Here is a 13,951-nt window from a genome sequence, read left to right as displayed (position 1 = left end):
AGTATCTTTTTCTCCTCTCTGTCATTTTCTTAACAAGAAGCTGCTGAGGGTCTGCTATGGGCCTGGCACTGTATCAGTTGCAAAGGATGCACTGATGAACAGGATAGGATTTCTACCCCAGAGATGTTCATATCGAGTGGAAGAGCCAAACATGTAAACAATTAGGGTATTTAATATATATTCATAAAATTTAGATTCATCATGAAGAGCCCTGAGCTTTGTGGAGAGAGGCACTGGATAAATAGAAAATGTAGCTAATGCTGTTGTTACAATACCAATCAGTCCTGGACATGAGTTCCAGCCTAGGGGGAAGAAAGAATTAGGTTGGGCCTAAGAGGCATTGTCCTCTGCGAAAGGAAGAATTTTAATAACAGTGAAAATGATCCATGAATCCCATTCTACTGGCAGCTATGACTGCTTCTTGCCATCAGCCATGGCACGTAGAAAAAAATTGGTGGGTAGGTAAGTGTTTTGGAGGTAGGGCTATATTTTGGACCCATAGATTGTGTTGCTGAAGAAAATGTGTCTGTTTCAAACTTGATTTTTATCCAAGTCCCCTTTTGTCTGGGAAGGAGAGACAACACTTTTCTGAGAAACTGAGACTGAGACTCGAGAGTGAAGCATTAGCTTTTCACTTCAGCATACAGTGGAAATGTGAAATGCAGGCAATTATTTGCCTTCCCAGCTTGTGGTGTAGACAGGCTTTTTTTCATATTGTCTGATCTCAATACTGTTAATTATATTTCAGCTTGCTACCAAACTTTTGGAACAAGAAACATGCCAGTCAGTCTCAGGTGATGGTGGCTGTCCCTTCTCCGGCTCTGACGATGCCCTTCCTTTCTGTGTCCTTCCTGTTCCAGGGAATGCCATTCTTTTCTTTTTAGCCATATATTACCCAGAAGCCACATTGAGCTCTGGTCTCAAAATATTATTATGGAAAATGAGCATTTTCCATATATTTAATTGTGGGCAATAGCAAGCAGAGGATAATTTATTCCACTTTCTCATCCCTTTCCACCCCCAACCCCAGGCACTTGGGAGGATTTGTAAGTCTGTTTCTTTCAAACCGTGAATAGAATTATAATTAGAAAAACTTGAATACATCCATTTTCATTGTGTAGTTTGGAATCTATGGCAATCTAGAAGATTAGGAGTTGGCAAACTTTTTCTGTAAAGGGCCAGCTAGTGAATTTTAGGCTTTGCAAGCTAACAGGCAAATTTGAGAATATTATGTATATACTTATTTTATTTAAATACAATAATTTAAAATATGACTATTGAGAAATGTAAAGATTTTTCTTAGCTCAGAGACCATACAAAAATAAGTGGTGGGCCAGATTTGGTCCATGGGCCTTAGTTTGTCAACTCCTGATCTGGAAGAAGCTGAGAAGTCACTCATACTAGGTAATATGTATTGGGTATTTACTTACTGTGTGTTAGTTGCAATGCTTAAACTTTTTATATTCCCTTTCACTTTAGTCCTCACAACAATCCTATGAGCTAGGCTTGATTTATTAGCCCCCTTTCCAGACAAGAAGACAGAGTTCCAAGAAAATTATATATATGTAACTTTTCCCAAGATAGTGGATGGCAGAGCTGGGACTCAGAGAAGAGAAGATTAGAAAGATAAACAAAAGATATAAAGAAGGAATGGCTGATGGAGAGAGGAAGGTGGATACTGCAGCAGGAGAATGGAGGTATCAGTGAGAAGAATGAGCCATAAAAAGAGGAAAAGAGGAGGAGAAATATTCACATGGAGTGAAAAGTGAGCACAGAGCTTATAGCAACTTTTCAATAAGGGGGAATGTCGGGCAAGCACAACGTCCCTTGACTTACTTGTTTGCCTTGGACGTACTCATATGTGGAATTTTCTAAGTCCTGATTTGACATTGTGTGCACTTCTGCCAGGACCACGCAAGGGCTACCTTATATCACATTATCTTCATAAGGGTTTTCAGATCACAGAGACTGCACAGAATCACACTGCACACCTAGGATAGGCTATGTGAATTCTCCGGAAACAATTCTTGTTAGAATTCTCAAGGTAGATATTTCCCTCCAGCTGGTGCCAAAAATGGAACAGGAAGATTTTCTTTGTGTGCCTTGTGCAAACCTTGTTTCCTTTTTTTATTCATTCTTAAACTGAGGTTACAGCCCTTTGGGGCCTGCACCTGCATGTAGGAGTTTCCTTTAAGACACCCCATACTGGGCAGACCCTGTTTGTCTAAATCCTCTCCCCTATACACTGTGCAGCCATCAAGGGGAGAGCTCCAGGCTTCACTGGATTCGTTGCCACTGCAGTTTCCCCATATGCAAATTGGTAAAAATTATGTGCGGTTTTATAAAGATTCCATGAGGCCAGGCAAGTGAGATTTTGAGGTCTGTCTGGTTTGGTGCATGACATACCCTGGGCATTCAATTAGCAGTGACTGTCATTAATGATATAGTTAAACCTGGGAAAATATAGGCAACTGTGAGGGGAAGATGGTCCCTAAGAAAATGGTTCCCCAGTAGTTTGGCATCTCACAGTCTGGCAGAGTCTGTGAGTTGCTATCAAGGCCCTGGTCTGGAGGCAGGTGCCCAGAGGCCTTGGAAAGCAGCAGAAAGTCCTCACACTTAGATCATCGTGGAAGCCATGGAATCCTACCAGGGAACAAGCCCAGTGCACAAGCAGGATAGGTGATGGCAGCCCAAATCACATCAAACCAAACAGATGCAGACCCAGATAAGCCCAGGGGTCAAGTCTGCCTAGGAGGGTTTGTTGTTCCTTTTCTCCTTTCATGTAGGGAGGCGGGAGAATGAGTATGTTCTTGCTTGATATAGGACAGATCATGGGAACAGCTTGCATGCACCTTCAGGTGACAGTGGCCAGGGTACACAAGAACCTTCTTGAAGAATCCTGGAATTCCTGCAAAACCATACATTTTTCCAAGGCAGAGAACGTGCAGGGAAGTTGTCCCCTATTTCTTCCTCTGAGTGATCCATAAGAAACACCAACCTCCCGGTTTACTCTGGAAGCTTTCCCAGGTACTATCAACATTGTAGAAAGCACCCTCCTTCCGGGCCAGGTGCATTGTGATAGAATCAGGCTCTTCAAGCTAAGGAAGAAGAGATGCTGGAGATTGGGAATTTCTTGATTACTTCTGTTTAAATCTTTGACAAAGCTATTTATGCTAATCAAGCAGCACTTGGAGCAGCATTTCAGCTTGTAACATATTTAATATTGAGATTTTCATTGTTTTGAGGAGCTCAATAGTGATTTTTCAATTAAGCTTAAAAGTTTAACACAATAGAAGATTTCTTTTTTCCCTTCCATATAGCAAATGTCAAATAGTATTTCAAAGGAGGAAAAACAAAAGAAAAAGCAATCCACCATACCACTAATGTACTCAGATTCATTCATTGACCTCTGACTGTGAAAAAGCCTTCTGCTGTCTATCTTTGAATGTGTAGAGTTCAGAATAAATGATTTGGTCAATAGTTGCTTAGATAAATGCATGAACAAAGGTAAAACAGAATAGAGATGTAGATTTGATACCATACCTATTTTGGATCTGCAGGCATTCCTGGAGAAAATGGCAGGTAGTGTAGAAATAGCTATTGAAAATGAATTTGTGTAAATTCAGCATGCTAATTACCAGTGGCAGAAAAGGTAAATCATTTTTTGATTCAGAGTTGTTTTTCTTCTTTATTGTTGCAACAGGATTTAGCAGGGGGAAATAGGAAGGCAAGATTACATACTAAGTGCCTTTGAAGGGTTAGCTTTTTGCTTTAATATCTGTTTGTCTTTGTGTCTGATGTACTCTTATATTTCAGAGATTGGAGCTTTGAAATGTTATCAGAAAAGCCTAAATATACTAAAAAATAAAAACAGAGTTCAGAAAGGAAACAAAGTCAGCCCTGAGAAGGGCTTCCATTATATTAAAACTGTGGCTTTCCTTGCAATTGAGTTTTTTTTTTTTAAATACTATATGTTTTTAATGTTTTCTTTCTTTCTTTCTTTCTTTCTTTCTTTCTTTCTTTCTTTCTTTCTTTCTTTCTTTCTTTCTTTCTTTTTTTTTTAAATTTTTATTGGGGAATATTGGGGAACAGTGTGTTTCTTCAGGGCCCATCCGCTCAAAGTCGTTGTCCTTCAATCTAGCTGTGGAGAGCGCAGCTCAGCTCCAAGTCCAGTCACGGTTTTCAATCTTAGTTGCAGGGGGCACAGCCCGCCATCCCATGCAGGAATTGAATGGCAACCTTGTTGTTCAGAGCTCGCGCTCTAACCAACTGAACCATCCAGTCGCCCCGCAATTGAGTTTTATAGTTGAATATAGCTCAGCTTTGTTGGACAGTACTGGCGACAGTATTACACTTAGGCAAGCTCCTGGATTTTCAAGAAACTGGGACAGATGCAGAATTGCCTTTTGGGTCATTTAGACTTTAAGAAGCTCCATTTTTGGAGTGTTACAAATGCTAGAGTTCCAGATTTTCAGAGGGATACTGGCACATTTCCTCTCACAGGTATCCCATTCTGAGCCACTTTTGGAGGGAATGCAGATCTAGTTCAACTCTTTCTTGTTCAGTCCCAGGTTAGCCACCAATTACTATCTTTGGTAGGAACTACTGGGGATATAGAAATGAAATAAAGATAATATGGGACATTGTCTCCTCCTTTTTATCATCTCTTACCTATACATGGATTTGGTTACGACCTCACCAAACTCTTGGAAGTATATTTTATCTTCATTTCCTAAAGAATTCCCAAGGAACTTAATTATATACATATATTCTAGAAACTAGATTCCAGATAATAATCAGGCTGGAGATTTAAATGTAACCTGAATTTTTGGAAGAGCATGCATATTTCAAGAGTCATAGGAAGCTGATATTTTAGGCATCGTCAACTCAGTTTCTTTAGAGCTGATTATGGTGCTTGTGGTTTGTCTAGGATGCTAGTTGTTCTTTTCTCTGCCCATTGGCACCACCCATGAAAGACAGGCAAGAAACAAGTTTTCTTGAGCAATTCCAAAAGCATAGAGGAAGAGGATATAATCAGTGACAGCAACCAAAGTTGGCATTATACATGGATTCCATTTCCACAAAGTAGCACTGTTATCAGTAATTGAGAGGAGCACGTATGGAATGGAGCCGTAGTTAATGTAGAGAGATGGTGGGCATCATCATTACCGAGGTTCAACCATTATATCTAAAATATTAGCTTGCAATAGTCTTAGTTGGATCACAGATTGGCTTGATCTCCGGTATGGGGAAAACACTCAAGACATGGAGGTATAGTTGTGATGGAGAAGGAAAAGAGAAACCATGTGATGGATTTTTTGGCAGTGATATTTGTTTTTCAATCAAGGCAGTCACTATGTAAGGAAAGGGGAAGAAGAATAATACTGCTACTGGATTGAGTTACTCCTTAGTATGGTGTGACAATAGAGAGATCGTAGCAAAGTTCAGTTTTTTGGCACCATATTTTTGAAGACAAACTGGAGTAGGCTGAACGTGATCAGGAGAGAGGATCGGAACCATATCATGAAGAGCTATTAAAGGAACCTGGTGGTGCTGCCTTTGGTCAGGAGTGGGCATGAGGACAGGTAACCTTCCATGTTTGAAGAGAGATTAAACTTGCTCAGATGGTTACAAGGCAAACTGTATATAGTAAGAAAAAGGGAGAGATTTCAGGGCTCAAACCAAAGGAGATATTTCAAGCATCCAGAGCTAACAACAAAAATGGCTTTCCTTGGAAGATAATGAGTGTCCCACCACTGTAGATATATAGACATAGGCTGGGTAATCACTTGATAGGGTTACTTGTGAGGACATTTAAACTTTATAACCCCTTTCCAATCAAATATCCCAAGATTCTGTGATTAATGGTAACAGTTAGGTGACCTAGGAAAACAAAAAAGTTCTTTTACTAAATCTTGATCTCACCCGGGGGTTCGGTTGCCTCTCCTGACCTTCATCTGAACACCAAAGTGGATTCTTGGGACATTCTGTTTGGGAACTTCTGAGGTGGAGAGAAACTAGATCCTTCTGTGACTTTCCTACCATGACTTATTCGGCCCCAGCTCCCCAGAATTTTTCCTAAGAAAAGCCACGACTTCCCAGCTTGTAAACCATGACACTCTGGTTCGTGTGTGAAGAACACAGAGAGGATGGTGGAAGAGAAATGTCAGTGTGTTGGCATTCCTGATTAGATCTCCTGTAAACATTGTGATGAGTCCTTGAGAACACATTCATTATGAGTGTTTCCATGTGGGCTTTGAGCTGAAAGCACATACGCTTATGAACACCCAAGAGGTCCCTGAGATAGTTTAATGTCTCATTTGGTGCTCATTGGACCATGGAAGCCAAATGTGTCTTTAATTTAGAATGATTCTACCTCATGTAAAAGAAGGAAAAAACACCAAAACAAAAGACAGATATGACTAAGAATCAGTGAGCTGCTCGGAGCATTTTTTCCCCCTCCTACTTGGATTGTGTTTTTCTTGTCGCTATTAGCTTTGTTAGGACAGTGCAATTGAATTACAGAAATTATACCTAGTAACTCTTGTTTGCAGCTAAATTATGCAGAGACAAGACTTAGTCAATTGGAAAACTGTCATTGTGAGAAGACCTGTCAAGTGAGTGGACTACTCTATAGAGACCAAGACTCCTGGGTTGATGGTGATCACTGCAGGAACTGTACATGCAAAGTAAGCCTCTTTGTAAATTAATAAAATGACAACACTTTTAATAGGGCAGCTTCACTAATTAATCATGCAATCTTCTTCTTTAATACATATTGCTAACTCTAGGAAGTGTTACCTTTTTACTAAGTGCCTGCTTAGTAATCTGTAACATTGTGAAGGGACGTTGGAAAAGTGTCATTTCATGAATAAATACTTGGAAATTAAAAATCTATTAATACCTTCCCCTAACAACACACTCTCATATGATCTAATATCATTATAAGAAGCTGACTGTTTGGAGATTTGAGTGTCGGAGGGAGAACTCTGATTTTTCAAACAACCTAAGATTGGGTTAGCTTTATCCACAACTTTTCTCTGCTAGAATAAGTTTTAAAAGGGGGTTCAATTAATATACGGATGCTTTATTGTATCTTACAAGGTACCCATCATCTGTTTCAGAGAATTGTAAGACCCCCCCTGCCCCAACTTTCAGGGTATTTGTCATTTGTGTACTCCTTCATCTGTTTCAGAAAATTACAGAAGAAGCCCTTCCCCCCAATTAGTATGTAAACCATGTGCAGTTGAAATTATTTGATAAATATCTGAATAATGCCATTGTTTGTCTGGGAAAATACAAAGCATATTGTTAGAGCCTCAACGATGATTGACAGGGTCTGCAAAAGGTGTTATTTATGTTCTTGTAAAAATAGGCTTTTTGTTTTCTGCCTAATCTACTTAGCCCACATGGGCAGGTGGAATGAAGCCAGTGATGTGTATCAGAAAAGTAATTGAGGTGGCACGGGTTCATTCAGGCTGGAGAAAATATATTATTTGTGGTCCTGGAGCAGACTGGGAATTCCTTGCAGTGCTTCTGTTTCCTTGGTGAGGTTTCTGGGATGAGCTGTGAGCTTTTTCCACACGGGACCTTTCAAAGGGTACTTCTAAGATTCCTTTCCCTGTCTTCCTGTCCTCAGAGTGGTGCTGTGGAATGCCGAAGGATGTCCTGCCCCCCTCTCAATTGCTCCCCAGACTCCCTCCCCGTGCACATTGCTGGCCAGTGCTGTAAGGTTTGCCGACGTAAGTACTGACTGAGGGTCAGGGTGGCCCTCTGTGCTTTGACGTTTGTTTTTCCCCCTGTGTTATAGCCCCAGCTGATTAACATTGATGAAATGAAGCCATCAGCAGGTGATGTAATATTAAATCTATGATAAGAAGAGCTGCTATATTTTAATCACAGGTGATATGGCAGAACTTTACATAGGCTATTTTTTAACATTCTCCCATCAACCATGATTACTATTCTTCCCCTTCTATGTAGAAGGAACTGGTGTTCACAGTGATTATGTCTCTTCTACAGGGTCAAACAACTGGTAATGGGTGGAGTCATTCTATAAAGTCATGACTCCAAAGCTCCATCTGTTTAGTCTCTCTCATCCTGAATTATCAAGTTAAAGGTGAAATTCTATGTTTTGGCATTCTGAGGTCTTGGACAGATACCCTGTTGTTAAAAGGCCTTTGTTAAGAATTTCTGGATGAACTTTAGTTAAAATACTGGAACAATTTTCTTCAAAGTTGGCTTGTCCAAGTTGTATGGTGATTTAAAAATCCTTTTCCCCATGTATTACAAAGGGCACTATTTCAAGTGAAATAGTCAAATGAACATTGAGACAAACAAAAAGAGTAAAAGAGTAAAGCTCTCATTTAGAATGCTTGGTATGTGCCAGTTACTATGCTAGGTGCTTGGATTCCATTAGCTTATTGAATCCTCATCTTAATCCTTCTGGTGGGGATTATTATTACCCCTGTTTTACAGGAATCTTAGTCTTAGGGAAGTTAACTTACCAAGGTCCCAAGACTGGTGAGTGGCAAAGGGGACATGTAAAACTAGTTCTGTCTGACTACAATATGCTCTTCTGTAGAAAAGGAGACTTTAGGTTAGAAAGATGGCATCCTGTTGGTAATTTTCAAGATCATTGCTCTTTTGAAAAACACCATTGTCATTAGGTTTTTCAAAAGACAGTAGTTTAGCTTTTTGCCAAGAACCGCATAGCACCTAATATGACAGTGGAAGTGAGGATAGTTTGGTCACACCTGCCTAAGCCTTTGTTGAACTCTTTGAAAAGGAACTTTTGAATATTCCTTGTCATGGTTGGTGTAGTACACCCATTATTCAGGAGAGCGTACTCGATCTGAAAAAAGAAACTTTCTTGTTTCTGTTCCAAGAGCTTTCGAAAGTCATGTCTGGAAGTACAGATAGAACAAGTAGGCAGGTGGTAAAGATTGTATTTTGATGCCATCATAGAAAGTTAGTTTTTAGTAGGGACAGCTCATTTTTTCCAGTTTTGCTTTTTTATATAATAGCAGAGGAAGAAGTTGAAAAACTATCAGGAATTTGTGTTTAAAAAACATAAGAAAATTAAAATCCATTATTTTGAGTTCCTTGGGTAGATGTGTGAATGCTGTCTTTTGGAAGTTGTTGTTTGATATGGGGTAGATGAGTCTTTTAGCAGTTTTGTGTTTTAACCTTTTGATTTTACAATTGCAAAAGTAATGTGTTTATTGTGTAACATTTGAAATCTCAGAGAAGAGTAAAGATAAAGATGGAAAAATCTCCTGTGACACCACCACTTGGAGGCAAACAGTCTTGAAATTTTAATGAATTTCATTTTTAAAAATTATATTTTGTGTACAGTTGAGATCTTACTGTGCAGATAATTTGGACTTACCAGTATTACTTAAACGTATTCCTATTTTTAAAAAATCTCCATATAAACCTCATTTTAATGAGCTTTATGTGTTCCATTGTTTGGCTATTGCAAAACTTACGTGGTCATTGCCCAAGTGTTGGATAGATAGGTTACTTTCCACTTTTTACTCTTATAAATTACTCTTTAATAACAGGTTTTGTATAGAAAACATTTTTTTTATTTTTGTGTTTTTCATTTTCTTAAGGTGGAATTCTCCAGAGCAGAATTATGGGGCCAAAAGACCAACATTTTCAAAGGCCCTTAATACGTATTGTCAAATTGTTCTCGTACTAGGAGATTGAGCTGTAGTCACTTTTCTTTATTCTAATTTATTGGAGAGTTTTAAGTTTTAAAAAATAGTTTAGTAAGTTACCCTATTTTACCAAGAGGCTGATACATAGGCTAACTAAAACGTGAGTGTGTTTTTTGCCTTTGCCTGGAATTCATAGCAATTTATCTAGGTGGCACTAGTTTTCTCAGCAGTTCCGACTGGTAGTTTGATATGTTTACAGTTTAATAAAAATGGTACTGCAGATAAGTTATTAAGACGACCACTCCAAAAACAAACAGCAACAACAGCAACAAAACACAACAACTTGAGAAGAAATAATATAAGCCACTTCTGGGAATTAAAAGGTTGGGAACCTTTGACCTAGAGAAGTTTCATTTCTTACTAATTTCTAATAGAAATAGTATGTGTCAGACACTTACTCAATGCTGGTGCCCGGAATAACGTGAGGGCTCACTTTCAATTTAGAGACATGATTTACAGGGTCCAGATTTGTAAGTGCAATCATATTAGGCATGTGGACGGGGCGCATTGGAGTACAGACAGACGGCTTATGGGAGGGTGGGGGAGGACACTGGTGGTAGGCATGGGAGGCTCCCTGGAGGAAGTGGAGCCAAGCTAAGTATTTCTAGACTTCTAGAAGATTTTTGTGGCAGTTTGAGCGTGGAGGGGAAGAGAGGAGAATGAGGATTGATAAAGTAGAGTTTAATGCTGGTCAGCAGAATTTCTAGACGTTTCCAAATATCTTCACATCAGAAAAAGGATGGAGAATATTTACTTTTGTCCCTCTCAGATGACATTTCCTAAGCTACTCTATGGTTTTGGGTGGGTAGGCGCAGTATTCTAGGGATTCTTGAGAAAAAGTATTGATCGGACTCAGGCCTAAGGAGCAAGTTGTTTTGTCTGCAGACGTACTAACGTGTTCGTGTACTTGTCATGGCCTCCGGAGATGCAGCACTTACAAAGGAGGGCATCCTTTTGGAAAGAGGATAGGGTTTTGTCTGAGAGTCCCTCTCTCCGTTCATGGCCTAAAATAAATACTTTGTCCTATTCTCAACAGAAGGCCATCTTTGAGAGCAAGGAGGTGTTCATAGTGGGGTGTCAGGTCCTGCTGCTAGAATCTTCCTTTGTCTGTTTGGGAGGGAGGCATCAGGGAAAATTCAGGAAGGTCTTCTCGATTCATTGACTGTGGGTAAGGCGGTCCAGGAGATGATGTGGGAGTTTCATTCCGCAGATATTTGTTGGATGTCTGCTCTATTCAAGGCATCAAACATACCTAGCTTCACATGGAAATCACCTGGTGAATTTCTTGAATTAGCGATTCCCAGGGCTTAGTAAATCAGAATCTCTACAGGCAATAGTATCCTGTAGTCTGAATTCTGTTTTGATAGACAAATTTGAGAACTGTAAGAGATGGTAGGGAGGTGGACAGAGAGGGAATCTTCAGCTTTGCAAAATAGCATTTCCAAAGGAGTAGAGGTGGCAGAGGGAAAGGGAGATAGTCTAATACCGAGGATCCTTATGGGTGAGAAGCAGAAATAAAGCTGCAAAGGTGGGTTGGCGATGGATGATGATCCATTCAGCTCATTCAGTCATCCTTTCTGAGGTTCCTCTCCCTAGCATTGTCCTTACCTCTGGGTATAACAGCAGGCACGTATGGATCTTTCATTTCACTTGTATGTCAGGTAGTGAGATAAGCTCTCTTATGTATATTAATTCATTTAATTATTCCAACAACCCAAAGTCATATGCCCCTACCATGATCCCCATTTTACAGATCAGGAAGTAAAGCATAGAAACAAGTAATTTGTCCAAGACCTCTCAGCCTTGGTGGAGCCAAAATAAAAACCAGATAGTCTGGCTCCAGAGCTGATACTCTTAACCAATCTCTTCTCCCCGCTGCTCTCCAGTGAGACACACATACCATTTCATTACGATAGAGTATTGTGTAACATGCATACTATATAATATGCAGCGGTAGCACAGAGAGGGGAGACATTAACTCCATCAGAAACGTGTGTGTGTGTGTGTGTGTGTGTGTGTGTGTGTGTGTGCATGCATGTGTGTTAGAAGAACTTCACAGGGGAAGTAATATTATAGCTGAGCAGAGTGTCGACACATGAGTAGGAGTTTGTTATGTGGACAAGGTGGGGACTGCCAAGGGAATTGCATGTGCCAAGGCATGGAAGTAAACACATTGGTTGTGGTACTCAAAAGCAAGATGTTAAAGCAGGGTTGTGGCATAATTAAAGAAGTGCTTTTACAAAGGCTGCTGCATCAGGAAACTGGAGCGGATTGAGTATGAGAGTCACGCATATTCCACGTGGAGGGTGTCAGGCTGGCAGGCAGGCCCTGCCTGGGGAGGATGGATGTGAGTGACAGCTAAAAGACCTGGCTCACGGTAGGTACTCCGTAAGCGTTTATGCATGAGACAGATGAATCCGGGACAGAGTATCTGTAGGGGAGAAGTTGCCAGATTTTGGACAAGAGGTGGTGGGGATTCAGCCTGTGATTAACAGAAATAAGGCAGGTGGAAGAACTGGTTTGGGAAGGACACATTCTGTTTGGCTTGTTTGAGTTGAATATGCCTGAGGGACAACCAGTTTGATGTGAGTGTCCTGCTCAGAGGGATCTAGGAAGTTTCCCTGTAAACATCCTTGCTGCAAGCAGGCTGGCCGTAGGTATTTGCCCCGCAGCATAACTAATGGGCTTTAAGGCCGTTTCACCAGGAAAGCTAAAAGAGTGGCAAATAAAAGAGGGACATTAAAAAGAACATAATGAAACATGAAAAAGTTAATCAAATTAAAAAGACTTCACTGCAAAAAACGAAAATGTTGTCTTTGAAGTCTTTTGTTCATAGTATTATACTTTTCTTTCTTTCTTCCTTTTTTTTTTTTTTGCTTTTTGATTTGTCTCCTTTTTCGCCATTGCATTTTTTTTTTCTTTTTCACTGAAATTTCTTCCTTTATCAAGAGAGGTGTCACTTTCCAACGTAAGAATCTATAATCAATGCTCTCAAAGACTGTTGTGAATTAGTAGCTGCCTCTTTTCTATTTGCCATAGCTCGGTAAAGTTTTGGTTGTGACGGTTGGGAGAAATGACTGTGCTCACTGGTTTGGAAAAACTGATATGTTATTATTTTCTAGTATAGTATGTATTCTGGCTAAGATGTTCATAATATGAAAATGGGAGTGGTACAAGAACTTTGTCAATGGAGATGTGAAACCAAGTAGCTTAAATACGTTGAGTCCGCTTAAGCCTGTTTATTCTTCAATGGAGAAGTGAAACCAAACTATCGAGAAGTTATTTTTTTTTTTTTCCTTCCTCCCATTTTTATTTGCTGTATGAACGCAAGGACTAGATCAGTGTTTTGAGTTTCATATTATCTTTAGCTTCTCCGCGGAGACAGTAAGCTATTTTATCTCCTATGGCAAAATTGCCAATGGCCAGTTAGTTAGGCAGTTAAAACGTTTCTGGTGAAACTGCTTGCAGCAAAGATGTTTACAGTGAAACTACTGGACGCGGCTCATAGAGGTGGTACCTGAAGCTAGGTCTGTGAACAAGCTTAGATGAAGGAAGGATCCTTGGGTATTTGGCCTTTCTCATCTGCCACTCTCCTTTGAAGTGTAATGTAGAGTGCTGCTTTTGATATTCTAAGCCACTGAGTGCCAAGGGATGGCTCAAGTGTATGCAGGGTACAAATACCTAAATGAAGACCGAGCAACCTCATGTCCACATGTGACAGGGGTGCTAAGTCATACCTGTCAATTGTTTATTCAGTGTGCACCCAAACGGCAAAAGTGTGCAGTCATCCCACTAGACAAATCAGGTTCAGATTTGAAGGGCCAGAAAATATATGTGGCTACAGAAAGATACAACTGCATCCCTTTCTCTAAATCCCCAATACATTTGTTTCTGACATCATGGAGAAGTGTGTGTTGGTGCCAAGTTTCAATTTCATGGTCAGGCACTGTGAAAATATCCTAGTTTGCATGTCTCAAGTGCAATATGAAGGGCTTCAGGTATCCATTTCTATTTCTACTCGTACTGAAAGCTGTTGGTTTGGAGTCCCAAATGCCCCAGCCAGATGCACCAGAGCCCGACTCACCTTATGCTTGAATTTCCTCAGATATTGAAAAGAAGCCTTTTTGGCTGTAGATCAAAAGGTTGGATAATGACGACTCATGTTAGTCACATAGAGGTCAGTGGCAGGAAAAGAGGGGCACAGTCAGAGAAGTGGGATGAGTATG

At 40.1% G+C, this 13,951-nt stretch overlaps 1 protein-coding gene across 2 annotated transcripts in view; it reads left to right on the top strand.

The window, feature by feature from the left end:
* NELL1 (neural EGFL like 1) overlaps positions 1-13,951 on the top strand; it is a 755,117-nt gene that overhangs the window by 169,943 nt on the left and 571,223 nt on the right. For both annotated transcript variants that reach the window (XM_033118971.1, XM_033118969.1), the window contains exons 8-9: positions 6,555-6,689; positions 7,640-7,742. In XM_033118971.1, the coding sequence (XP_032974862.1) occupies positions 6,555-6,689; positions 7,640-7,742 (238 nt within the window). The remainder of the gene's footprint in view (positions 1-6,554; positions 6,690-7,639; positions 7,743-13,951) is intronic.

This window comes from Rhinolophus ferrumequinum, chromosome 11 (assembly GCF_004115265.2).
Source record: "Rhinolophus ferrumequinum isolate MPI-CBG mRhiFer1 chromosome 11, mRhiFer1_v1.p, whole genome shotgun sequence".
In the NCBI taxonomy this organism is placed as follows: Eukaryota; Metazoa; Chordata; class Mammalia; order Chiroptera; family Rhinolophidae; genus Rhinolophus; species Rhinolophus ferrumequinum.
Note: the sequence above shows the minus strand (reverse complement) of the source record. Positions and strands in the feature narration are given on the sequence as shown.